The sequence below is a fragment of the Mchenga conophoros genome, linkage group LG15 (assembly GCF_057382185.1).
Source record: "Mchenga conophoros isolate Kocher_MC1m ecotype Shallow Benthic linkage group LG15, M_conophoros_male_GT1.1, whole genome shotgun sequence".
NCBI classification, from domain to species: domain Eukaryota; kingdom Metazoa; phylum Chordata; class Actinopteri; order Cichliformes; family Cichlidae; genus Mchenga; species Mchenga conophoros.
In genome coordinates, this window is record NC_140540.1 from 10,698,044 (window position 1) to 10,724,717 (window position 26,674).

General features: G+C 42.4%; 1 protein-coding gene across 6 annotated transcripts in view; it reads left to right on the plus strand.

The window, feature by feature from the left end:
• Positions 1-26,674, plus strand: part of nhsl1b (NHS-like 1b) — a 100,995-nt gene that overhangs the window by 32,122 nt on the left and 42,199 nt on the right. For 2 of the 6 annotated variants that reach the window (XM_085248221.1, XM_085248226.1), the window contains exon 1: positions 10,384-11,678. The exons of 3 other annotated variants lie outside the window; for them this stretch is intronic. In XM_085248221.1, the coding sequence (XP_085104347.1) occupies positions 11,432-11,678 (247 nt within the window). In that variant the 5' untranslated portion in view covers positions 10,384-11,431. Of the gene's footprint in view, positions 1-10,383; positions 11,679-19,645; positions 19,853-26,674 lie in introns of those variants that run through there. One more of the 6 variants, XM_085248224.1, reaches the window with a different exon arrangement.

Here is a 26,674-nt window from a genome sequence, read left to right on the forward strand (position 1 = left end):
TTCATCTTCTGCTCTCCAAGTTGTTTTTGGCTGCAGCAGTGTGTCACTTGTAGCCAGAAACTAATGCTGAAGACTTTTCCCTGGCTTTCAGAGCGCCACAACTCTTACCTTAAGATTCAGTATTTTAGGAATTTGACCCATATCAAATACTTACAGTTGGGATTCCTTAGCTTTGATTTTTTTCTTTTTCTGTTTTTTGCCATTTTTTTAAAGACGGATTTTTTTTCTTATGGGTTATTCAACTTAACTGTGTAGTAAACATACGACCCGAGGGCCAGAATCGGACCATCAAAGGTCCATGTGCGAAATGATGGGACATGCCTGCTATATACTTCATTTATAGTTTATTAATGGGTAATTGCAACAATTTTCTGTCTTTTGAGTAAAATAGAGCAAACACACAAGTTGACCAGAAAGATCCGAATATGTCAAAATAACATAATGTGATTTTCAGCAGTTTTTTTAAGTTTTGGACATGGTTAGCTTTGTTTTAGCCTTTTTTCAAAATCATTACATTTGTTGACTATCCTTTAAGTTGTAAGATGAATGATACTGTAAAGCAAAACACACACAGAAATAAAAAATATCACAGAGCCCAGCTGCACTGGAGTTTTTCTTCCCAGGAATATAAGCCGGTTTGAAAATATTTTGGAGCCCTGCAGGAAGAGAACGATCAGGTGAAACCTGAGATGCAGTGGAAAAATACAAACAGTACCTGTCCTGAACGGGGCTGTAATTCCAGTTTTTAATCTTCTTTTATTTATCTTATTTTCTGGAAACACAACCTTCTCAGAGCCTGTGGCAGCACTTACAAGTACATGTGCGCTATCACAGTCGGCGTGAAGTGTTAGCCAAGCGTATGCAAACAAATAAACAGAGAAGACACCGGCAAACACATACCCAGACTTATGGACGTCTGGATGCAGATGCATATTTTCACCGGTAAGACATGCTCACAGCTGCACACAGACGCACACACATAGAGGGAAAGTCCCTGCTGCAGCGGTGTGCTACGGGTGGGTGGCCGCGACCAGCAGTGGCCTTTGGCTTTGAGTCCAAGGTGGGCTGAGAGTTTGTGTTCCACCCAACCCCCTTGGTGGAGAAACACAAAGAGCCACTGTGTTTAAGAAAAGAGTGAAGGTATGATAAGGTGGAGAGAGGTCTAGAGAAATGGGGTGGTGGGGGTGCTGGAAAAATGTTGAGTGATTTCTGGAATGCTTCAGAGAGATTTGAGATGGACAAACAAAGAAAAGCAAGCTGAGGAGGGAAGATGAGCCTGAGACAGAGGAAGATGACACAAAAAGGATGAGGAGAGCCAGAGAAAGACAGATGGAGAAGAAGGAAGGAAGGAGGGAGAAGTAGAGGGTAGCCAGATGGGACTCCGCTCTGAAACTTGTGACAGCCCGTGGGAGGAATATCTTTGCGAAACTCTTTTTCTGATTGGTGTGTTTGTTTTTGACAGCCGTACTGTGTTGGATGGTTAATCATAGCACAGCAAAAATGAACTCTCTCTTTGTTTATATTACTCTGTGTGGGTGTATTCAACTCGGACGCTCTATTTTTGAATCGATCTATTGTGTGACTGCGTGTGTGTCCTCCCCATTTCCTCCATGGCTTGTCTCTAAATTGCCTTGAGACGGCGGCGTGTAACGGCTGGAAGGCAGAGCAGCAAGCAGTTCTGGCCGGCAACTGCTGATCTGGATTCTGCTCTTAAATCCATGTCTAACAGGATGGCTTGCTTAGGGAGCTGTACTTGGATCAGGAGTAAGGAAAGTAAAGCCAGCGTGAAAAGAGGTTGCAGACTAGAATCTGTGCAAATGTGTGCGTGTGTGTTGTCGCTAAATTAAAGCTGGTCCCAGTCCAGCGTTTAGAGGAGGTTTGCGTCGGGTTGATGTATTGCTATGAGCCTGGATAAGAGGGATGAGCTCAGAATAACGAACATTTTTGCCTCCCTCTGTGGGTGTGGGTGTGTGTGTGTGTGTGTGTGTCAGACAGCTCACAGCTGTAGAGGGCAAAAAGCCAGACCCAGAGTCAGCCTCTATTGTCATGATAACGGTCGGCCTACCGTCTGCTTAATCAGCATAATTCTGCCTCTCAGTCTTTCTGTCTTTCATCCTCTGTCTAAATCTCATACTCTCTCTCTGTCTGTTTATCTTTCCATCTCTTTTCTTTATCATCTAACCCTCATCTGTCTTTCTTTTCTACTTTTATGTCTTCTTTTATCCCTCCACATCGCCCTCCCCTCTAAATCAGCGTTAATGCCACCGCTGAGTGTCTCTGGAAGAGCTGCAGCTCATATGCGTTTCTGTACACACACACACACACACACACACACTCACACACGTCTTGTTGTGGGTGAGGGCCACACACGCGCTTGAATGGCTGAGCTGCGAGTCTGCTGCTACTGCTATTTCACACATCCTGGCTTTTATTAGAGTTTTCCTCTCACGGTGTTCCACTTGTGTGCTTGTTAAAAAGGCTTTATATATGTAAACACATGGCGTAATTATCTGCTGTGTTGTTTTTAACTCACACCTTCTCCCTCTCGCGCACACACACGCACGCACACACACACACACAAAGACAGCAGTTTCAGCAGTGGTCTGCGTCACCTGTAGTGAGCAGGTCCCAGTGGGGTTTGATGGGCGTCTTGCCAGACTGGAATCCTGGTGGGTTGCCAGATTGGCTGTCAGCAGATGAGCTGAACTTTGCCTCTGACTAAATATCCAGCTCTGACCCTTTTATTTTTGACATTCCTCTTTTGGGAGGACAGCTCAAAATCGTTGTACTTTAATACTACTGAAGTCTAGAGTAAATGATTTGTTGCACTAGTTAATATTCAAATGTGATGAACATTAGAATATTTTCGTCATTGTCCCTACCCAGTTTTTTTCCATTTCAAGATCACTACAAATGACAAAAGGAATCACTGAGATTGGCACTAAAACAAAGTGTCTAATAAAGAAACTGCATTTATTTTAAAAGTGACATTCATATGGTTCATATTTCCTTAATTAATAGCCCAGCTAGACAGATCAACTTTGAAATTAAAATTAAATATACAGGAGATTCAGACGTAGCAACACCCTTAGACAAAAACTGGTTCATCCCAAAGACAAAATACCCCAAAACAAACTAAACAACATGGTGTATTAGGTGCAGTGCACAGAAGAAACCAAACGGCGACTCCTCAAGTGTATAGCACAACACAGGAAAGCCACCTCAACGGGACAAGACTCAGCAGTACATCTGGAACTGTGGGAACATCTGCTCACATTTTGGACCAAGGAGACAGACGGTTTGTAAGGACTAAAGGAGGTTGTCTACCTTAGTTATGAATGATGAGTGTTGAACAGAGTTTGTTGCTTACGACGCCAGCTACCGGCCACCTACAGTCTACAGTCCACCTACAGTCTTGAGATTCCTTCCCAGGCATTTCAACCCCTACTCACACCTTGCCTCAGGTGACCTCAATATCTCACCTGATAGTGGGGTGGTCCTGTGTCTCATAGAGGTTTTACCTGGTGGTCTCAGTTGTAGTAATGACCCACACCTTTTTTTCACACCTTGGCTTATGTGATGACAAGTAGTGGATTAGCGAACCTCAAGACCATCTGCACCAAGGGTTCATTACCTGGGACTTCCAGTGGTTTAAGAACCGAAGAACCCTCTTGGACGAGGGGCAAAAAGTCTCCACAAACTGAAAGAAGTCCAGCTGTCGTCAATTTCAAACTCCTAAGGCAATTGGAGAATATTTAAAAGTGCAGCAGGTCTTGTGAAGTCGCGGGAGATGCACTGCTGACACTGCTGTTATTCTTTTCTATCAAACATACGGATAGAAAAGAGTAATATTTCCATACAGGATTGGTTGGTCTTGGTTAATGATTGCCTACAGTGCTGTTGATCAATGGGGTGCCAGTGGAAACTGTGCTACTGTTGTTTAAAAGGAACAGGAAAGGGGGAAGGCATGTTAGGAGGCAGTGAGGGAGAAGGAAAGGTAGGAGAGTAGAGATGAGAGTAGGGGCTTTAAATGTAGGATGGATTTGAAGCTGCCAGGCAGGAGGAAAAGAGAAAGATGACAGGATAGTCAATTTTCAATTCATTTTTATTTTTAGCACAACAAAAAATTGCAACAACACTCTCCTCATGGCGCATGAGAAGATAGCGACCCCTAAATAGCGATGGGGTTGTGGTGACGGCACATTTGGTAACCCCTATACGATCAGTTGAGCAACTATATGGTCGCCTTAAGCAGTCGTTTCGGGAACTGCTATTTTGACGGTTCATGATGGCATTGTTTTCTCCCCTGTATGTTTCGCTCTTACTTTCCTATATGCGTATATACATGTTGGCATACTTACAGTATTTAAGTTTCATTTAAGATTCATGTATCAGCTTGTGGTAATAAACTGAACATTGTTCTGTCGTGACGGGTGCTTCCCTTTTAAACAGCTGTTGTGAAATTGCTGTCACCACTTGAGTTTAAGGGGAAAAAAACATGAGCCCAAACACACGCTCTCTCCAACGAGCACAGTCCTACCTGTTACGTTTCAAATCTGGTTCAACCACATTTCAACTTTACCCAAGCTGATTTTAATTACTGTAGCAATGACAAACATGCTGCCCTGCGGTTCAGGAGTGCGTCAGGGAACAGTTTTTGGACTAGAAACGTGCTTCGTGCCAGATTTTCGATGTCACAGTGTACTAGAGAAAGACATATCTTTAAGGTATTCAGATTTCAGCTGGAGTTGTTCAGATATCACTAACACACCAGTTCTTCTCCTTTGGAATTCACCATCTGTGCACAGTTTTGCAAATTCCATATTCTGCATGAAAAATACAATGCATATGCAAACCACATCTGGCCCCAGGTCTGCTGGACTCACTTCTCTGCTCAGGCATGACTGATCAGGAATGCACAGTCGACCGCACCCTTTCTCCCTTTCAACCACTGGACGCAGTGTGTGTGTGTCTGTCTGTGCTTGAGTGTGTGAATGCCCTACTCAGATTACCGGAGTTCATTTGTCTTGTAAGCTCTGGTGCCACTCCTTTTTATTCTTTTCATGCTAAAGTATCACCTCGTCGGCCCCCTCTCCTTTCCTGTTTGCTCTTTTGCCTTTCTTTGTTTGCTTCAGACTGTTCGGTCAGAAAGATGAACAGAAACAAAGCCTTTCACCTCGTAAATCTGCGGCATGAGCACAGGGAGCCTGTAGACATATCGTTGAACTCGATGCAGCCTCTCATGCTGAATTTATCTGCTTCACAGATGTGGCTCGGATGCACACCCAGTCTGAGCTTCCTTGTTCTTTGTCCCAGTGATGGTGTATTTGCTCACACGGTGCGTGTGTGCATATGCTAGAGCGCACAGGCAGACTTACAAACACACTTTTAAGAGTGTTGAGTCAGCAGCTGCTGCTTCGGGTTCAGGGGTGAGAGGTCAGAGGTCATTACCTGCTTTGCGCTTTTGCCTTTATCTCTATGGATAATCTGCACTCGCACATGAGTCTTAGACACGGTGATGGGCCGACACGGGAGGGCCGCAGAAGAATGGTGCTCCTAGTTAAGCCTGCAACTTTTTTACCAAGAAGTAAGAGAATTCAGGAGCACAGTATAACACACAGACACACACAACAATGACAGTATACAAGTACTTTCAGCTGGAAAATTGGACTGTGGAATGATGGAGCACGTGGGCAGCGGGATGTGGGATTTGTCTTCTTCCAGGGGGAAGTGACAAAAGTTGACTCCAAAGGTTTGAGAGAGTTTAATCTTGGAAAAACTCAACAAAAACTTGAGTGTGTGTATGTAGGGCTTTTTTGTGTGTGTGTGTCATCAAAGACTTATTCCATAGAGACCAAAAACTGTATAATGTTTGAAAAAACTGTTGAAATAGCTGTGTTATCCTTGATTAAAGATCGCTATCTTTAAAGGCACGCGCAACCATAAATACACAAACATGCTTTATTCCCTCCAGGCCTTGTGATAGTGTTGTTTACTGACTGTCATCTGATTGTAAATTGTTAGGCACGTACAAAAATGAACTGACACATAAACATACAACATTTTCTGGACGATTTAACCTTTGGATGAAGTGCCAAGGCTCCTCTGACCTGCAGCTAAACGTTTGTTTTAGGGGTTAAAGTAATTTCAGTCTGATGGCCTCCTCCTGTGGCCTGAAGTGGTAATTGCACACAATATAGGCTGCAGAAAAGAAAGCAAGCTTTGTTTCACGTGATTAAATGTGTGAGGCGGCAGGCTTTTCCCCCCCAATTTGTGGGAAACCATAAGTTTCACAGTTTCTAATAGATTTAAACAAGTTCTGCAGTAAGTTATGCCTGTGTAAAAGTGTCCAGATGCAGTGTGAAGTGTGACAAATAGGGTGTCAAATAAAATGTTTTCAAAAAGACAGACATACTATTGAGAGTGCAACAGCTGATCATCTTTACGACTGATTAATCTCCTCTTTTCTCAGATAATAGATGATTATTTTTATCTGCTAGAAGATCCAAAAATGATGTCTCAAAAAATCCTTTTTCCTCCATCCTCTCCAGAGCGAAACCTACTGTTATTTAGCACAAAGTAACTGGATTCCCACCGAAAGCACACACGATGTTTGTCGTTTTTCATCAAAAAAATCAAAAAAATTATTTTCCAAATGATTTAAGCCAGTTCATTCTGAAGGAATCAACTACTTAATCTTAAAAAAGAAAACAAAAAACTGCACCATATTTCATGGAAACTGATGAATATTGTGATGCAGATTATATGAAACAACAACAAAAAAAGCATGGTAGTGGACTTCAATGCTCCAGAGGTCCAGCAGCCCACCACTAGAGGGCTGTTGCTAGGCCTGGGCCAGGTCTGGAAGCCCAGCAGCAGCCCTCTAGTGGTGGGCTGCTGCTGGGCGTCCAGGCCTGGCCTACCTCTCCCCCTGGAGGTCTGAAGTTGCTCAGCAGCTAACCTGAGAGGACACTTTATACTGTGTGACTCACATTTTCCTTCCCTAGTAGTCTATTATCACATGAGTTAATCACTTTACTCCCTGTCCCGTGTTCCCTGTGTGCCTGCGGTTTGTTTGTGGTTGCCTTTATCAGTCGTGATTTCTTAATATGCAGTTTTTGCCAGAAGGAGCAAAGCACGAACATTGAGTATGACTTATCTGTGTAGGTGTTGCGTAGGTGTCGTATCGGGGTGGCCAACGTTTATGATTAATGTCTTTCTCACACACCAGCCTTTCAACCTCCCATAACTCTTAACAGTATTATTGTGTAAATCCAAAATGATGTAATAACACCTGTTTACAAAGAAGACAATCAACAGATAAGTAATGACGTCTCTTTAGGTAGAAATTTTTGAAAAGTGGGCGGATCTTCCTGTAAGTTGCAGGTGTGAATATATTCTTGCTGTAATTGAGTTTCATCAGGTGTAAATCTGACACTTGTGTGTGCAAGATTCCAACACCTCCAGGAGGAACTTTATATAGAACATACAGTATATAACACACGCATGCACATAGAAGTCAAGCATGCTTTCCTTTACTTACATTATCGTCCTGTGGATGTACCATAATGTAAAGCAGATTTCCTAAACACTGAATGTGACTGCAGTCGAACCAAATTGGGGAAACAAATGCCTTCCAGAAATACGACTTTAATCAGCTGGTGTCAAACCGTACAGTTTAGAATTTGTTGCCCAAAAGTGGTCTTTTACAAACAAACACACACATGCGCAAAGGCACCAACTGTCCCAGTAAATGTGGGGTGCTCTGGTGTAATAAAAGCCTTCCTCTGTGGTGGAGCTGAACCCCTGTGTTTAACTGCCTGTGTGAATGTGTTACCGCTGAGAAGCACACACTGTGAAACTGCACATACTGGGATTTGAAACTTGGCAGAAACACTGAGTGAGGCTTTTATAAGATAGTTGTGCACTGCTGGATGCGCTAAATGCTACTTTTTTCCAGCTCGGCTTCTTTATCTGCTGTATTTACCTTTTGTTTGGTGAGTGTGTATCAATGTCAGGTATACCCAGGCACTAATGTGTGATTGGGTTACCTGACAAACAGGTTGGCCCTCATGTCCCAGCTTTATGTCTGTGGGACACAAGCAGTGGCAGCGTGTGTTTATATTTAAAATCTATACATTTAAAATCTTATCAGAGTACATAGTTATATCCATTCAGTCTCTTTCTTTTTGTTCCTTTTCCCACCTGGTCAGCTCTAACTGTACCGCTTGTCTTTTTGATGCAGGAATGTGTGAATCCAGTCAATACTCTGATAAGATTTAGAGTAATTTAGCCTTAATTGCCCTGTACTTCTTCACTGTCTGGATTTTTGTTTGCTTTTCCTCTTGTCCTCTCTTGTCACGTCTGATAGGAGTGTCCCAACATGACATTAGTGACCCATGGTTTCCTGTTTAAACACCAGTGTGTTTAGAGTCTGCATCGTTTTCAAAGCTAATCACTGACACACGGCTCTGATGGTATAATCGTGTTTACATTCTGAGGTAACGTGACACTCTTTTTGGAGCCTTTAATGTCTCTGATGAAAGATTAAAGCCTGCTTAAAATGTGTTTTGTATTTAATGCCAACAACAGGGAAGAAAATGGTCTGTATTTGATTTATAGTTAAGCAAAATATGTTTTCACATCCAGTTTTAGTTAACTATAATAACCTTGATCATAGCTGGAAAAAACATCTTCTCTATGTCACTCTATTCAAATTTAATTGTGTACATTATCAAGGTTTTAATGGATTAGACACGAGAAAGCTGTGCTTCTGCTTCTACGCAGTCAGAGATGTTTACGCTCTTCTTTTGGTGACACGCCACCAAGCTGAAGATGCTGAATGTCCACTTGTCTATAATCTGCAGTTTAATATACTGATTATTGTCAGTGCTTTATCTCCTTCATGTGCACTTCATTAAATATAAATGGGGGGGGGGGGGGGGGGGGGGTTTGAATCACAACGGTGACCTGTGATGAAATTTTGACTCCATTTATGGGTCATGTTATTAAGCTTCACTTCCTCAAAAAAGAAAATAAATTAATCCTGAATGCAGCCAGATGCTCTGTGTTTGAGTTGTCCGTTAATCGTGTTCTTGTGACTGTAATGTCTCTTGACAACCTTAAAGAAATTCCTTCAAATTTGCCACCAAAGTTTAGATTTTGGTGGTGAAATGTTCACTTGCTGTGACCACACGTTGGTTTCTTTTCTTGTGATTTCTTAGGGAAGGAAAGAAAAAATCTTTTTACACGTCGGGCTGAAACTTTTACTTCAACTCAAGGATTGAGTGATTATAATTTGCTGCTGTTTTACAGGTCAAGGTCACAAAGCACCAGGTTAACTATTAGTTATGTCCTTATCCCCCTACATCATTCCCTCTGTTATAATAAAACCTACTTTGTTGTCCCACTTTATTGACGTCTTATTGATCGCTGCTGCACAGTAGAGTAATGCTGGTTAAATATTAAAGGGTTTATGGCTTTATGTCTCACCACTGTGACCGAAGGTCTTCAAAAATATATCTGTAGCGTGTACTTGATTGCCTATATTTGTATATTCCAAGCTAGGCTTGGAAATGAGCTTTGGGCTTTGTGCACAAACAAGTGCCGACGTAGTAGATTTTCTCTCTAAGGGGAACCTCAAATGAGGTCGGGGACCTGAGAGAGCAATAAGGGTTTAAGTCTAAGCTTGCACCACATCGCAGTCACAGATCTGGAATCGTCTTTCAGTAGCGTAATGGATCCATAAAAAAAAACCTTACAGTGCCAGATCTTTGTCTTGACGATCTGACGATCCTCTAATTTACCACCTTTTCTGGGGTAAACAAGAAGGTGAGAATGGTTGATGAGGTTTCTCAGCCAGGCCTACGTGTGTTTGTGTACTCACTCATTCAGTTTTTTGTCACACCTTAGTGGTATTGTGCTCCCTATGCTTTTACACTCAGGTGGGAAGGCTCCACCCCCCCTACATACATGTTTTTATCCCTGAGGGCCTTTGTGTTCCTCACACACTGCATGTTTCCCAACAGTAGTTAAGGGTTAGTACTGCTGAGGCTGGGGTTAAAGCTGTTTTGTGTTCAAAATGAAAGAACCTGTGGGATATTGATAACAGGGAATGTAAATAGAAGCGTATGTGGGGTGGAAAAAAGGTGTTTAGGAGGTAGGAAAGGACATAAGGAGGGTGTGATGAGTGGTTGCCATGCCAGTAAATGAATGGCGGGGCGGAGCAGCGATCAGGGAGCGCAGAAAACAGAAAGAAGAGAGGCAGGGAATAAGGAAGAAGGGACGGGCTGACTCGTATTTCAGCTTCATGTGTGAAGGGTTGGGTGTAACCTTAACCCTATACTCACAGCACAACTCTAGTTGTGTCAACTCTAGTAGTCACGCACTTGCAGGACTTCAGGAGTCCCGAAGAGCGGAGTCTGGGCAATCCTCACCAGCATACCCTTTCTTTTTAACTCACCTGGGTGCGATAAGCAGGTGTGGGCTTGCCTTCCCAATTCTTGCTTTATCACTGGTGTAGATCAGCTGATTGGAGAGCCAGAGCTTGGTCAACACTGGGACCTTTTATCACAGCCTTTGCTTAGCACGCCTTTTCCTCAACCACTAGTGACGGTAATATTTGCGGAAAAGGGATCAAAACAGGACTGAGAGGAAAACGAATGAGGATTCGCAAGAAGTTGGTTGTAAATTCTCTGGAAAAACTTGACAGGCATCCTCATTTCTGCTGCACACCCAGCAAAGGGAGTATCACATGTGAGTGTGCCTATGCCAGCGCGTGAGCATGCAAGTAACTTCATCAGGACAGCAACAAACCCGGGAACCTCTTAACCCCTTGGTCAGGCCCTGGCTCTAAGATGGTGCGACTCAGCTGGCGCGTGCTAACAACTGGAGATAACAACACTCAGGGGCACACATGGTCGTGAACAACAACCGCTGATTTGCTGAGACTGAAAAGAATCGTAGGGTAATTTGGAAACCTCTCTCCACCCTGTCATGCACCACTGAGGAACATAACAGAAAAAGGGGACTGTGCACAGAGAAGTGTGCGCCGCGGAAGGGCGGTGATTTTCCTGATTGCTGGATTGCTTAAATACCCCTTTGGGTTTGGGAATCACGCCTGGAGTTTTAAGGCACAAAGGAGGACAAGAAAGGAGAAGATGATTTAAGTTTTTGCGGCAGAGAGATGAAGTGAAGGAGGAGGCTGTGTGGGTCAGAGTCATGATGTGGAAGTGCGCTAAGCAAATGGAAAGCAAAGCGGGATATGGCTGAATGTCCTGCTGGAACTAATTCAGTGCTTATTGTTGAATCTGAAGAGTCTGAAACAGTTTAGTAAGTGTGAATATCTGGACAACCCACCGACCTAAAGATTTACGGCTGGGGATTTATTTATTTATTTGCTCAGTTTTAAAGAAGACCTCTCTGAGGGACAATGAGAGGAGACAGGAGATCCGCATCATTCCGAAAGGAGAAACCGGCGGGCCTTTCCCGGGCTCTCAGCTGGCTCAACGTGTCCAACCTCTCCCGCCAGAGCAGACGCGTCTTCCAGAGCCAAAACGAGCTCAACGTGGTTCACAGCCGCCACCCGTACTCTCAGTCTCACAGTCACCTTCACACCTCAGACGGAGACGAGCGTGAGGACGACGATAACTGGGTGTACCGGCCTCAACACAAAATAGGTGAGAGTGGGGAAACAAAAAGAAAAGCAGTGATTATTTTATTTTTATACTGGACACACACCTACTTAACCATATGTGTTGGCTACGTCTCTTTGAGCTTGTTAGAATGGTTCTTTGTTCTCGAGCTCAGTTAGAGAGACGGTGTTTACACGCACAAGCAAAACGAGTACTGTTTCATTCTCTTTCTTATGGCACCCTATTCTCAATCTCCACAACCCTCACACTTCCTGGTTCCCTTAGAGACTAAGTTGGATGTGTGTGTTTGTGGTCAGCAGGACTTGTGGCTGGTCAAAGGGCACTTTGTCCCTGTGTGATAAGTCAGCAACGATACATCAGCGCGGTGATGTCACAGGCTGGTACCAATGTGAGTGTAGGATTTGGTGCCAGGGAGAGGGCGTGTTTGTGTTTGTCTAGACCTGGATAGCTCATCAGTGAGACCAAGAAACTAAATAATAGTTTCTTTTAGCTCTTTAGTTTAGAATTTTAATATTGGACATCTTTCTGTCTGAGGTAAGAATGAAATTTAAACCTGGCAGTATTTTAGGGGTATTAAGTTTCCAGTTTCTCATTATTTATTGATTGGTTCATTAGTTGTGTGCCGGGGTACATGCATCTGTGCATACTCGGTCAGAGGTGTCAGTTAGACTTTAGGGAGAGTGGTTGTAACTGTAGCCTAACCTTTACCTGAGAATGGAAAAAGACACCCAGTGGTAGTCGCATTAACTCTCACACTTGCTGCCATTGGTAGTTTCACTCACACTGTACATTAACATTAAAATTATTGCCAATACTTTAGATACACTTGGAGCGGGATAGGTTATACATGCATACATGCTTGGACACAAAGATTTTGGTGAGGCAGGTGGGACAAAAATACAAACCAAATAAAAAGCAGATATTGTAGCCTAAGTTTCAGACATTCAGGATCAGTATCTGCCCATGTTTCACTCGCTATTACACTAATGGTAACATAACAAGTTGTTATCAGTTTCAATAGGCAAATTACATGTGTTGTCTCTCTGCCTGGCTCTGCGTTTTATTTTTAAAGCAGTTCAGCAACATGACGACTGGTTGCTTCCAAATCGGAACTTTCTTTATCTTAATGTGGCCAACAAATCGGTGCAAAGCTTCCTGGGGTAAGATTGTCACAATAGCATGGAGACTTACATGGAGCAATAACAATGATTTAGCAGCATAGGCGCCACATGTAGCCTCAGTCTGCTGTCGATGCTAAGAACATATTTTGAATCTGTGTCCCTATTGGTGGTCAGGGCTGGAGTAGTGTCACCTGACAGTATATGATGACATTTTGTTGCTCCAGAAAAGTGAGCTTGTTGCTGCTCTTGTCAAGTTTTTGCAAGTTTCAGCCCTTCCTTCCTTCTCACTCTACCACCTCTGAACCTGCCCCTTCCTAAAACAGCTCAGAGACGCACATAGCTGAAGGGCCTGACATTTTTCTCATAGTTAAAAGGTTAAAGCAGAAGCCGGTCAAAGTTTATATGGTAACTGTATTGGTATGTAGTGTTTTGTTTTTAGTTTTAACTGAAGGATTTTTTTTTTCTGGTTATAATCTTGAACTTGAGATTACATATAATATTATTTGTGTCCTTTAACTCTAGAGATAAGCGTTGCAGCGCTGTGGTGCAGCCTAAACCTTTATGGATTTTATATCTGCAAACCAAGCACGCGCCCTTTTATTGCCCGCATGTGGTTCAGTGGCAGAAAATGTCTTTGTATTCAAGCCAAATCTTTATCTGAATGTACTACACCGCATGTGAAGATCATCCTACCTTATTTGCTGTCTGCCTATCTCATCCGTGGTTGCCCCTCACGCTGGCGACAGGAAAGCTCTTTGCTGTCATGATTTCTTCACAGATCTCTTTCAGTCCTTTCTTGGAATAATTACAAAATCTTAAATCTAAAATTTTCACTCACATTTTAAAGAAACAAATCATTTTCCCATTAAATATTCAGAAAAAAAAGGGGGGACTAATTTATTTACCAAGGGATATATTTTCCAACTACAAAGCTTGGAGATGGAGATGATGCATTCAAGTGTGAATAAGTGATTTTAAACAATAACAAGACAGGAACCGATCAGACTTATTGCATTAGATTTTTGTTTTTCACAAGCTAATGCTCTTTCTCCTGCTGTTTCTTTTTACAGCCTCTTTCTTTCAGTCTTTCTCTCTTTCTCTCTGTTGTAGACAGACTGTATCTTTTTATAGCTAATTCCAGGCCAGAGTGTCATAGACAGGTCAATATAACACACACACACACACACACACACACACACATATACGTAGTGTACAGATGCACACTGCACACAGAGGAAATGTCTCGGGAATAAGTCTCCAGTTTGAACCTTAAGTATTTTTAACATCTGGATCTTGCTTCCACACGCCTGCCAAGACCCATTACAAGGCATATGGGCAGCCACGCACTGTGCCTCTGTGTAAATATAGCCCGAAAATGAGTGCCTGGGGATGCAAAACCTACAATTTTGATGTAGCCTCCAGCTCGGCTGGTTGGGTGTTTGCCTCGGTTGTTGAGGTAACGGGTGTGTGAGTGAGTGAGTGCTTCCTGGGCCAGTTGCAGCCCCGACAAAACGTTGCAAAAGTTGTTTTATTTATTGGTTTGATATATATATATATATATATATATTTTTTTTTTTTTTTCCCAGACGGAAATGGTGACTCGTCAGACACCCAGCCTATTCATTGTCTGCAATGCCTTTATAGTTATGGGTTATTTACAGATCACTGCTGATTGGTTAAAACCTCCAACACACCCACTAAATGAGAGGAAATGTGGCCCAAAAAGCATGTTACCAAAAACCTGCAGGTTTCAGTAAAAAAACAAAACAAAAACAAGGCAGAAAATGGCAAAAGTGCTCCTGGTGTGGCTCAATTTGACATTTATTAACTTTATTAAGATTCTTAAAAAAACTTTGAGCAAGTGTAACATATAGCTATATTTTGTAACAGCTATTCCTTCCTGTTTTAGGAATTGAAATACAGGTGATAGGGTCCCAGTTCTTTTGTATATCAAATTAATTTAAACAAATGTAAATAAATATATCATTACCAAGAATTCTAAGGGAATAAAAGTAAAACAAAAACAATCAGTTCATTCAATAAATTTCCTCCTGTAGCTGGCACCTGATGTGTGCTGAAGGATCCAGTAAGGATCCAACGGCTTATGCTGTGTCCCAATTCTAGGCTGCATACGACCGCTGTATTTATTATCTAACTGTTGTTGTTTTTTTTCCATATAATGTCATTGTTTGATTTATTAGCTCCGTACCAGACAGTGTCATTTTAAGTTCCAACAAACCATCTTGCAAAAAACAAACTGTGGATTTGGAGCAACTGCAAAATCAGTCTGACCCCTGATCTCCAAAACGTCACAAAATATCACAATGCCAATTAAACTTTATAAAGGGATAGTTAAATGTTTTCCAGGAGCTTTCCTATTCTGTGTGTGAGCTGTTTTACCACCATTTGTTTTGGGGTTTTTTGTTGGTTTTTTCCCTTTTTGATAAGGGGCACTTGGAAGCACCCATGTCAGAGAAGCATCGCAAAATTTAGATATTTAATTTACTGTCATAGAAAAGCATAAAAGGCAACATTTCGAATAAGGAACCAACCTGCAGCTGGTGGGACCCCATCAGACAGTGGAATCTAGGTCTCAGTTGTTAACTGTACTCCTTATTGGTTGTTATTTATAGATCATCAAGCCACCAGATGAAGGTGCACTCAATGTCTTCTTGTTTATCCAGATGTTTTCCTTTGGCAAGTGTGCCTGCACCGTGTTAACATGGAAGTTTGGAGATTTGGGGATTAGTCTTCAGCAGAGTTTTACGTGTGATGTAGTTTTTGGTATCTACAGTGTGTCACTGTGTCACATATTTGGAGCAGGAGCACAGTGACCTAAATATTAACCATACCTTGGCACGCCACAGCTGTGGCAGAACCAGAATTAGGTTCCACATTATTGAAGATGTGTTTATTAAGGCAGGCTTTAAGAAAAGGGTATTTGAGGACACATTTCTCTTTGTGGGATGCTTGGTGAAATTTTTGAGAGGCTTCACAGACCAAACTCTTGCATAACTGTCTTTTTTTTTTTTGGAGGGTTTTATACAGGCACACACAGAAACACACTCATCATTACCGTGTAGTCGTTGTGTAAATCCAGATTAGCAGATGATAATTTGCTGTAGGGAGAGGAGATGTATAAACCAGGAAGGCCTCATTAAAAGACAGACACAGAAATCTGGTGATGTGGCCCACAGCCCAGGGCTAAACACACCAGTGCTGTACATAGAAACACGCGAAGCATTCATTAAAAAAAGCATATCTATAACAAGTGTTATACACTTCTAAACTGCTTCTAATCATTTTTCTCTTTTCTCCTATGTGCTGCTGTCGGTGATGATCCACAGGTAAGTCCGAACTTTTTCTTCCTCTCTGATCCTCCTTTGTATCTATTTGCCAGCTGACCCCAGATCAGTCTTATTGTGTGCTGAAATGCTCCTAATCCCGGTACACACAAGAGTTCAGCTTTAGCTCAAATTAAGTCACCCCCCCACCAATCCCTTAATCTCTGATTTTTTTTTTCACCCACCCTTTTGAATCATATTGTATGTATTCTATTACCTCTGTGTTGTGGCCTCTAATCCACAAAAGGCCTGATTCACTGGTGAAAAAAGGGCAAGCAGAGGAAAAACAAGTGATTACGTTGCTGAACATGGTTTTAGCAGCTTGTGAGGGGATAGAGGTCTCGGGGTTTAGTTTGATAGGATGAACTGATATTGTCCCAGTGGCGAGGTAAAAAAAAAAAAGACCTCTTCACGACAAATGCGTGAGTTATAATGACGTAATACGAACAGAAATAATCTTTTTCCGTCATTTTAGAGCCAATATGTTCATGTTTATCCTTACATGTATTCTTTTTTTGTTCATTTTCTATCTTTGTGTTTTGCTACTAATCACTTCTTCTTCTTCTTCTTTTTTTTAAAAGGCAGAGTCAGATTTTTTTCAGATTCCTTCTCGTCGCGTGTCTAAATATATAAATACAAACAAGCTTAGTTGCTTAATTTTTATCTGCCTTTGCTATTTAGTCTTATCTCTAATGCAAAGTGTGCCGCAGTTAAAACATGGCATACTTGCACAGCAGTGGATGTGACAGAGGATGTCCTGGACACTTAGATAAGATGCTGTCTGTGTTTCTGATACGGGCCCTTTGACGTGATTCAAGTCCTAAAACGGTGTTTAATCTGAAGGCGGTCTGCATTGTAGAAGCTGAAATCTCCCTGTATGTTTGCATCCTGCACCCACAGAAGGAGGTTGTCACTGTGTGCTGCCATGTAGTCCATGTGCAGAAATATACTTGAAGAAGATAATCTTTAATGAAACAATTCAATTGAAGCATGTTATGGGCTGAATTTTTCAAAATTGCAATAGTAAATATATAATTCATAAACGTGAGAAAAGAAGACTGAGTAAATATTCGAAATTAAGTTTATTCCTTTTTTTGTAGATCATTTAAACAAGAACGCTGTAAAATTTTGCTATACTGACCAATGGCTCGCACTGACTTCGGAAACTAATCTTAACAAGACTGTGTTTGTGTGTAAAAGCGAAGGAAATCCACATCTCTGCTTTGACAGTTTCAGCTTTGCGAGAGCGGTGATTACGCAGGCCTCAAAATGCTGCTTGTAAGCCAAAGGTTTTATAGGAGAAGGTTAAAGTTAAAGCCATTCTGGCCAATTAAGGTGAAGGTTTGATGAAGTGAGATTTTACTGTTTGGTTAGATGGGTTTATTCAAGCATTTTTCTTCCAAGGCTGCGTTTTTGTGGCTTTCTCATTTCAGTCAGTCATGCTTTCCTTGAGGCTCCACGTCACACGAGGTCACACTTACACATTTGCACACTAGTCAGCCTCTAATTGGCCACATCTGGTTGAGACAGATGTGTTATAGCCTGCAAGCAACAATCACGCTTGGACGTCATAGTTTTATTACGATTGTGCCAATTTAATCCTCTTTTGGAACATCTGCACAGAGCGTACACTCTGCCAAGTAAGTAGGGAATAGTTATAAATATCAGCATTAATTATATGCAAGGTTAATCACCGTTGCTGTAATTATGTAGTGGAACCATAACATCTTAAAGACACGAAGTAAGCCTTTGTCTGTTTTGTGTCTGCTAAACATCTGTTTATACAGTATACAACAGAAGTGAGCACACACCTATACAATATCACTGTCATATTATTCAAAACTGCATCAGCTTACAGTGCACCAATTCTAGGTTGTCTACTTGGGTATTTTTTCTTGATGTAAAATGAAAAGCTAACAGTTAAAGTTTCCATCCATCCATCCATCCATCCATCCATCCATCCATCCATCCATCCATCCATCCATCCATCCATCCATCCATCCATCCATCCTCTTACATTTAACAGACAGATAAATAATGTCTTTATTGAGTTCTGGGTCTTTAGTTGCCTGAACCAACCTAACTGTTTTTTACAGTATAAAGTACCAGCGTCTGTGTTCCAAGCTATCACTCTTTCCAAGTCTAACAATAACCCTAACTATAGATGAGGGTTGGTAGATCACCTCCTGAATTACGGGTTTTGCCTCTTGGATCAGCTAACACAGCGCCATTCTGTTTTGGACGGCTATATTCCTCTTCTGATAAAGTTCAGTAGTCACCAGTAGCCCTGGGCAGATTCATAGCAAACAGGGTTTAGCCATCACGCATTGTTATGTACTGTATGTGTGGGCTTTGGAATATAAATGAATGCTAAGGGTTCTGGGTTTTACATAACTTACCACAGATCACTTAAGATCAAAGGCTGCCACACCAAATGTGTTTTTGCAGAGGAAGAGAAAGCCATTACAGCGCATCATTGGTTATCAATGCCATTTTGCATTCTGCTATCCAGTCTGGACTAAGCCAAACTTTATGTTGACTCTTTATTTTACTCTTGTCAATGTGCACTGTGTTGTCTAGCTGCATATATTGATTTACTGGGTTTGTAGAGAGTATGATTTTCCCCTCTTTTTTTTAGATTTGAAAGCACAGTCAAAGTCTTTGATTACTATCATTTCAGCAAACCTAAAACTAATCTTCCTTTTGTGAAAAGCGTACCTCATGTGAGCTTTACAAAGCACTTTAAGTCATAGAGGAATGGCCCAGAATCAGATCCATAAGCTATTCTCGCTGCACATCTGAACAAGGTGGTAAAAAAACATCAGTTTAACACCCATAAACCAGATGTATTTTCATGTGTATTTCCAAAACCTTGTAAGTGAGCCTGTATTTCTGTCTGCGACTGGCACGACGCTGAGGGCGATTGGGATCGGCCTGCCTGGAGAGTTTGTGATGCACCACGCTTGTAACTGCGTCTGATAACAAGCAGTTGAATTGTGGGGATTAAAGCGATTATATTTGATCAGCGCACAATGGATCGGCCTCAAGCCGGGGCCCCCTGTCTCACTCTGAACTGCTGACTGCCCAGATTCTCTGCCATCATTATCCAGTAAAAGCTTCACACTGTGCATATTTGTGTGTGTGTGTGTGTATATATTATTGTTTTTATTTTTGCCTCCTCCCAAGCAACAAATGTATTCTTTAAAACCATGTATTTGACTAAATGCCACATATGTATACATATATGTGTGTACTTGGGTATCTGTGAAGGTGACCAATCAGGGGGCTTGTGGGTGACAGTGGAGTTTTAGATCGAGGCTGAGCTTCTCGCTCTGATGGGCGGGGAGATGGGGTGGGGTTGAGGGTAGGGGGGTGTCAGTGCGGTAGAGAGATATCCAGGGATGTAGGGAGAGAGGGAGGGGAAGCAAAGTGAGGGGGGGTCGCAAGGCAGTTTCCTGCAGTGTAGAAGTTGGCTTGCTGCCACTCGGAGCGTGTGCATGTATGTGTGAGAGGGGAAAGAAGGGGAGGGAGATGGAGAGTGGAGTGTATGTGTCAGGATCAGTGTGTCTGCGTTTGATCGGCTTGAGCGAGCGGTGTGGAGAAACCGGGAGAGAGGACGAGAAAAGGAGGACAAGCAGAATGGTTATGAGGAAATGGTGAACCGCAAGAAAAAAGGAGGAAACTGCAGTTTTGTTTGGGGGAAATAAGTGAAGAATCATGTTCTGTCTGAAAGGTGAGTGTAGCCGCTCATTGCATGAAAGCTCTGGCACTGACTCGGTGTGAGTGTGGAGTTTTCCCCGGGACTTTTGTGAGACAAAGAAAAGTTAAACTCCATCCCTCCCCTGTTTGGAAAGTAATCTCTCCCACAGCAGCCTCCTCTGCACAATATCCTTCCTTGTGTCTTTTTTTTCTTCAGTGAAGGAAACACTCCTGTTAATCATCTCTTCCTTTGTTCTTTCGTTCCGTCTCTGATTAATTAATGGTCTTTGAATTCAAGCATACTGTATTTCCTGACTGCGGTTTGATTCCCCTCCCTTTCATTTTACTCGTATTATTCTCGACTAAGCAGAGTGTCTCTGCACGCTGCTGGCTGTGATCCTGTTTGCATTCTCCTAACTTTGGTGTGGGTTTCAGGGGCGATGAGCGATGTGTAGAGCTGCTTACACCCGTACGTATCGCTGTGTATTCAGTGTGCACGTTGTTCACAGTAACAGCTGGCAGAGCAGCAGTTGCTGGTCTGCTGTCCTGCAGAGTTGGGGGCCATGTGTTGGCTATTACTTCGCTGACAAGCTGAAATGAGATAAAGGGGAAACTCGCTCGTCTTTTACTGCATTTGACATTGTTTTCTGTTATTAAACACTCATGGAAACTATGCTACAAAGAATAGACACATAATGCTGTTTGGGAGACAACACAATGCTGCTGATAAAGAGCGAAAACCCGCTTCCCTGCCCGCTCCTGTCCTTCCGTAACTTTTAGTCCTGCTGCTTGAGTCATATTCCAGAACATCATGGTGGTGATTTCACCTGTCATGGTTACAGGGATCACATGCAGCTAATGCTGACAACACATGAGCTGTTTTATTATGAAGAATAACATTTTATTGTCTCATTTGACCTAGTTTTAGGTTGCAGTGCCGAACGATACTCAGTCAAAAGCAAGAAAGTTAAGATGTTAAATATATATTTAAAAAAAAGAAGAAACCTTTAGTTTTTTCTTGGTAAATGATCCAATCAGCTGTTATTTCAGAAATGAGGAAATGATCCGTCTTGTTAAACCAGGGTTGTTTGTTCTCTTTCTGTAGCCTGCAGATTAATGGCTTCCAGAAATGAGGTAATATAAAGTGAACGCATCAACTATACGTGGCAGTCTCCCAGTTCATCAGCTGTATGCAGTAATTTATGTTGTCAGTTACACTGTGAGATTCGAGTCCGGCTTGGAAAATGGAGAGAAACAGATGTTGGGGGAGTTGAGCCGGAGAAGGAATTCAGTTTTTTTTTTCTTTTTTAGATGAAGCCATTTTTTATACACGAGATTGGCAGTTTTTCTCATGTTTTTCTGTGGTCAGCAGTAACTAACCGTACAGCAAGAGGAGGATTAATATTTAATGTTCAGATTGCTGAGTGTTTAAAAGTTGTCACACCAGGATCAGGTTATTGACATGTAGATGCTGCTTCACTTTAATCAGCTACAAGCACGATTCCCAGTTTGGGTTTCTAGCTTCACAAGTGATGACAAACTGACCCAAATACTCAGTATTACATTAAATACCATGATCCGACCAGTAGATTACTCTACATTGGCTGCCAGTTACAGAATGTCCACTAATGTTATGATATTAACCCCCCCTCGCTCAGTCGAGGTTGCCAGCTCTGAGACAGATGTGACATATTTCAGCCCATGTTCTTCCACAGCCAGCTGTGCTGTGTGGCCAGGGTGAATCACCACCACCACCCCTGCAGTAAACCTTAGTGTTGCAGTGCAAGCCATTTGCAGGGCCAGAATTAGGCTCTGTGACTTGGTGTGCATTTTGGTATGTTGCATAAGTTATTTATGCACTTGAGCCCCAGTCAGTAGATGTGGCATGAGCAGGGATTAGTTTGAGCTGGAAATGTCATTCTCACTTAAATTGGAAGTTTCCTGCAGCCTTCCGGGGGTTGGGGATATAGAAAGTTACATGTTGATTAGCACTAGCATTAGTTGTGGGCATCTCAGGCTATATCTACTTTTTGATCCTGACTTTTCTGGGGTTTATTTTGCGCTCCTGTGTGCAGTTCACTCATTACAGATGCTTCATATGTTTTTCTTTTATAGTGGGCAGCAGTTGTGACATATTCTGATGCTTATTTAACGACCAAATATTCCGTCATCATAGACCGTATGACTCTGCAGTGTTACTCAGATACTTTCAAGCTTTTAACCAAAACTTCATTGAAGTTAGTCATCAGAAAATTCAGCTTTTAAACTGCAATGACTTTATTCTTAATTCCACAGAGGATTTTTTTCAGCCTCAAAAATAAAGTATATTTTGCAAGTGGTCTTTTTTCAGTCTGGGTTTTGAGCTGTTGGCACATGCATGGGTGATAAGTGGAAGGTGGCATTTAATTTAAAAAAAATTTTTTTTGGTGTAGAATCTGTGTAAACTGAGTTCCAGGTTTCCCACATGCCCCACATGTCAAAGGCATTCAAGCACTTTACTGTAGATTATCACCATTAAAAACTACAAACATGTCAGCAAACAATGATCTCTAGCAGAAAAATAGAGTAATGACCTATTTAAGCTCCTGCACTGTAGTTGTATGTTACTATTTTCATGTTGAAACACATGAAGGTATCATGTGCACTTGTGTTTTCAGTAACAGATTCTTGTCCACTACCTTTATTTCCCAGAATCATTAAACAGCCTACCTTGTGAACTTGCTTGAACTTGTAAGAGGACAGTCCTCCAGTAACATCTCCACCAGTGCTGTGTTTCTTGAGACATTGTGACCTCTTCACCGGAGGCTGACCCACTACCTGTCCCCTGGCCTTCTGGTTAGGAGTGTTGATGGATGTTCTCACACTCAGTGTGGCAGGTGAAGGGGAAAAAGAGGCGGCCAGGAGAGAGGTGTTAACATGTAGGCAACAGTTTGTTTGTATTCCTTGAGGGTTAGTTGGCTTGTAAAACATGGCTTGTGAAAGACTTTAGGATATCTGACCTACCTTTTTTAAAGCCAGTTTGGTGACATAGCACTTAACCTAATGTGAAAAACGACAACATGTTGTAACCATGAAGATATTTCTGCTTGTTCCCATCTGCATTTTAATCTAAGTAGATAGAAAAGGATCGTGTGTCAAGAGCTACAATGCAAAGTCAGATTTTAAATGTTATCTAAAACCAACGTCTAGCTGTTTGTTGAGTCACACTTTAAGAAAATGTAGTCAGACCACTCGTGCTGCCTGCTAGACTTTAGCTAGAATTTTTTTAGTTAAAAAGAAAACAGATGTAGCTTGGAGATCAATGGCCTCGTGGGTAGATGGCTTATTGCAGGTTTTGTCAGTGATCGATACATGACTTGGTTGTAAATCAATCATTTTAATATGTAAATGAGCATGGGAGTTTGAGAGGAAGTTCACAATGGGATGTTGTTGACCTCTGTAAACAAGTCGTAGCAGAAGAGATCTTGGGCTTGATAAGTAAACAATAGAGCGTTAAGTTCCAGTGGCCTGTGAATGGGATCTGCCAGGAACCCAGTGAGCTTTCTGTCTTCTGAAAAGAGTTTTCAAAACAATAGCTTTTTGGGGGCAAAGTTTAGAGGTTTGGAAAAATGTAGGACTCAGTAACGGGGTCTTATTGTGTCTTTTTTCTAGTTTGAGACAATAGTAATGCAAAAAAAACTTTCTTAGCAAGCGAGTGTTAATGGGAAGTTGTTTTTTTCTTCTTCTTGGGACAATGCTGGAAGTGTTTTGTTGTCCGCAGGGAGTCGGTCATTGTCTTTTCAAACTTCACCCGCAAGTGGATGACTTCCCCAGACAGAAGACTAACTCAGCATGCAGGTGCTCCTCTCACTCCATTCAGACCTTTTGCGTCTCCATGGCTACCATTGTCCCCTTCCCAAAGCCTTCCTCTTGTCCAACCCCCCCCCCCCCCCCCCCCCCGGCTACAAACACACACATAGAATCTATGTGCAAAAGTTAGTGTACATACACACTTGTGTAATTTATCTATTATTACACACAAACCCTTCCAGTGTGACTTTTACATTATTCACTAACTAGGTGCGCACACACACACACACACACACACACACACACACGCTAATAATCAGTGGAATGTGACACACTCACCGCAATGCATGCCAGGCAATACGCAGCCATCAACTACACACATATATTCGCAAACATCTCTTCTCACGCACATACATGTGCTGTACCTGTTTGTAAAAGGGTTGTAATGATTCTTTGTCACAACTGAAACATCCCCTGTTGTGATGACGGTCCCATTCACTGTGTTGCTTGTGTTGGCCTGCATGACTTCACACCCCCTGATGTTGTTCTCTCAATGGGCCTGGTGACACACTCTGTCTCCATGCATGTATGGATTCAGGGCAACAACGGCGCTAAGTGCAGTTTAAGTGCAGCCACAGCCAGAATCTTTTGGCTTGCCCATTGGGCTACGTGTGTCTACAAACTGTTTTATGCGAGCGGCTTTGTGGCTGCGCGCACGCATTCTGTGGTTTGTTCATTATGTTGTGTGTGTGTGTGTGTGTGTGTGTGTGTGTGTGTGTGTGTGTGTGTTCACAGTGGTTTTGGTTTTTGTAATCAGCTTGCGTGTTGGCTGCCTCATCATGCGCTGGAAATGATAACCATCAGTAATGGCTGTTCTAGCCTCTAGCTATCTGCTGTGGCTTTGGCAGGATCACAGCTACAGTTCCACCAAAGTTGCATAAGATTTGTGCACTGACAGAACTCTCATGAATCAGTCTGCACGTTATTTTTCAGGTTATCTATTAAAAACGTGAAAATAGTAAAAGGTGTCTAATCCAATTTCTGAGATTCAAGTCTTCAAACCACAAATATGTTCAGCAGGTTCTCGCAGAGGGAGAGGCTTCAACCACAGAGTTTGTTTTGTTTTTTTTCTGGAAAAAAAAGGTTTAATAGTTTTGATGATTATAGCTTAGATGTGTTGTGCAGCACAGGTGTAAGCCACCACCAGAGGGAGGCATTTACCTTTGGTGCTATCAATGAATTTCTCCCTTTTTATTTGCCTTACTCTTTTCCATTTAACCCCATTTTTATTCAGTTTACTAGCCCAGATTGTGTTTGAGCTCTCATTCACTTTTGTTACACTTGTTCATTACCCACTCTTCAGTTCAGTGTCACTCCATCTTCCTGTTAATTAATCTGAGCGTCTCAAATAATTTTAACCTACCTCACACTCACAGCCAAGCAGATTAAAGATTATACACACCCTCACCTGGCAGGCAAGTGGCTCGCCGTGTTTATTAATCTGCGATCTGTTTCTTTGTTTTTTATCTTTTAATCTTGTCGCTGCCGTCTTTACAGTGAACTGTTTTTCACCGCTATCTAAAAATCCCCAACCTGTGGTCATCTGTAGCTTCCTCTTGAGTTTAAATCCTTTTGCATTTACCAGTTGTCGCCTTCCTCGTGTGTGCATGCTTCATGATGGTTTCAGGTGAATATCTGCTTAGTAACGGCAGTCATGTGGGGCTAAATCTGAGGCAGCAGTTTAAGTGGCCTACATGCATGCGTCTTACGTCTGAGTTTGCGTCATCCGAGTTTAACCTACTGACACGCCAGCACGTCAGGTCTTCCTGAACTTCCACACATTTGTGAAGTTGAGGTGATGTACTTTATTATCTGCAACCTGGTGTCCATCTGTGGTTTGTGTCTGTCACAATCAGAGGCCTGGAGGCTGGATAATCTGGGTTTACAGATTAGAACAGAAATGCCGAGGAAAGAGGAGGGAGGAGGAGGAGTCCAGAGGACATACCGTGTGGATGCCACTGGACAGTCCTGATGCTCTATCTCCTGTAGATCGAAGAAAGAAGGAGGATGCTCTTCGATGCTGAAAGCTTGGCTGAATACCCTTTTGGATGGACTGATTTTTTTTCTAGTCTTTGGACCTCAAATAGTTTCTTGACAATTGGCAGATTTTTTTGCACAATTTGTGGTGATGCTTCTGGGTTTCTGCAAAGGACATATATTGTAGAAGAAAACACGATTTAACCACAGACATTTTCAGTTTCTAAACCTTAGTTTTTGCGTCTTTGGATTATTTAGAAATGTTATTGTGGTCTTATTTTAGGGTCAGAATTGTTTTGTTTTTTTTTAAGTTGCCAGCATTTCTTCAAGACAGCCAACCAACAGTCATGTTTTTCAATAGTTTTATTCTGCAATGCTTCTGTGAAATATTTGTTTTGGAGATAAATCTTGTAATCGAACACGGAGCGCAGCTTTCTTTGTCAAGCAAATCAATGTAAGTCAATAGGATCCCCTGAGAGAAAGAGAGGAAAGACAAAAACAGTAGGAGGAGACAGAGGGAGCACTGGCTCCCTTGTGGGATGCAAAAACGTCCATCCTGTCTTTCCAGAAAGAGAGGAGGGGGCCTATTGAGAGTTTGGAATTGAAGGTGGGGGCTCCACACACATACACCCTTCACCCGTCCATCCCAACACTACAAGTGGAGGCTTCAGAGAAGGAGGGTTGTGTAAGACGAAGGAGGAGTAGTTGGGGGGGGGGGGTTTGGGTCCTGGATAGAGCAGGGGAGGGCAGGTGGTGGGGGGTTTTAGGTCTTAGCAGGGGATGATCACATACGTGCACTGCCTCTCCTCGGAGCCGGTGGTCAACTGCTTGCACAGGGGCTGCTATGAGGACTCCCCTGGCCAGAAACGAACTCTGTGCTCCTTCCAGCCCACCAGCAAGATGGGGAACAGCCTCCAGCATTCGGCCGTCCCCAGCCCCAGGCCCGCCAGGCCAGAGGGCTGCCTGCACAAACGTCTGCTCTCTGTGTCAAAAGTCCATCAGAAACAGGACTCGCTCTGGACACCAAAAC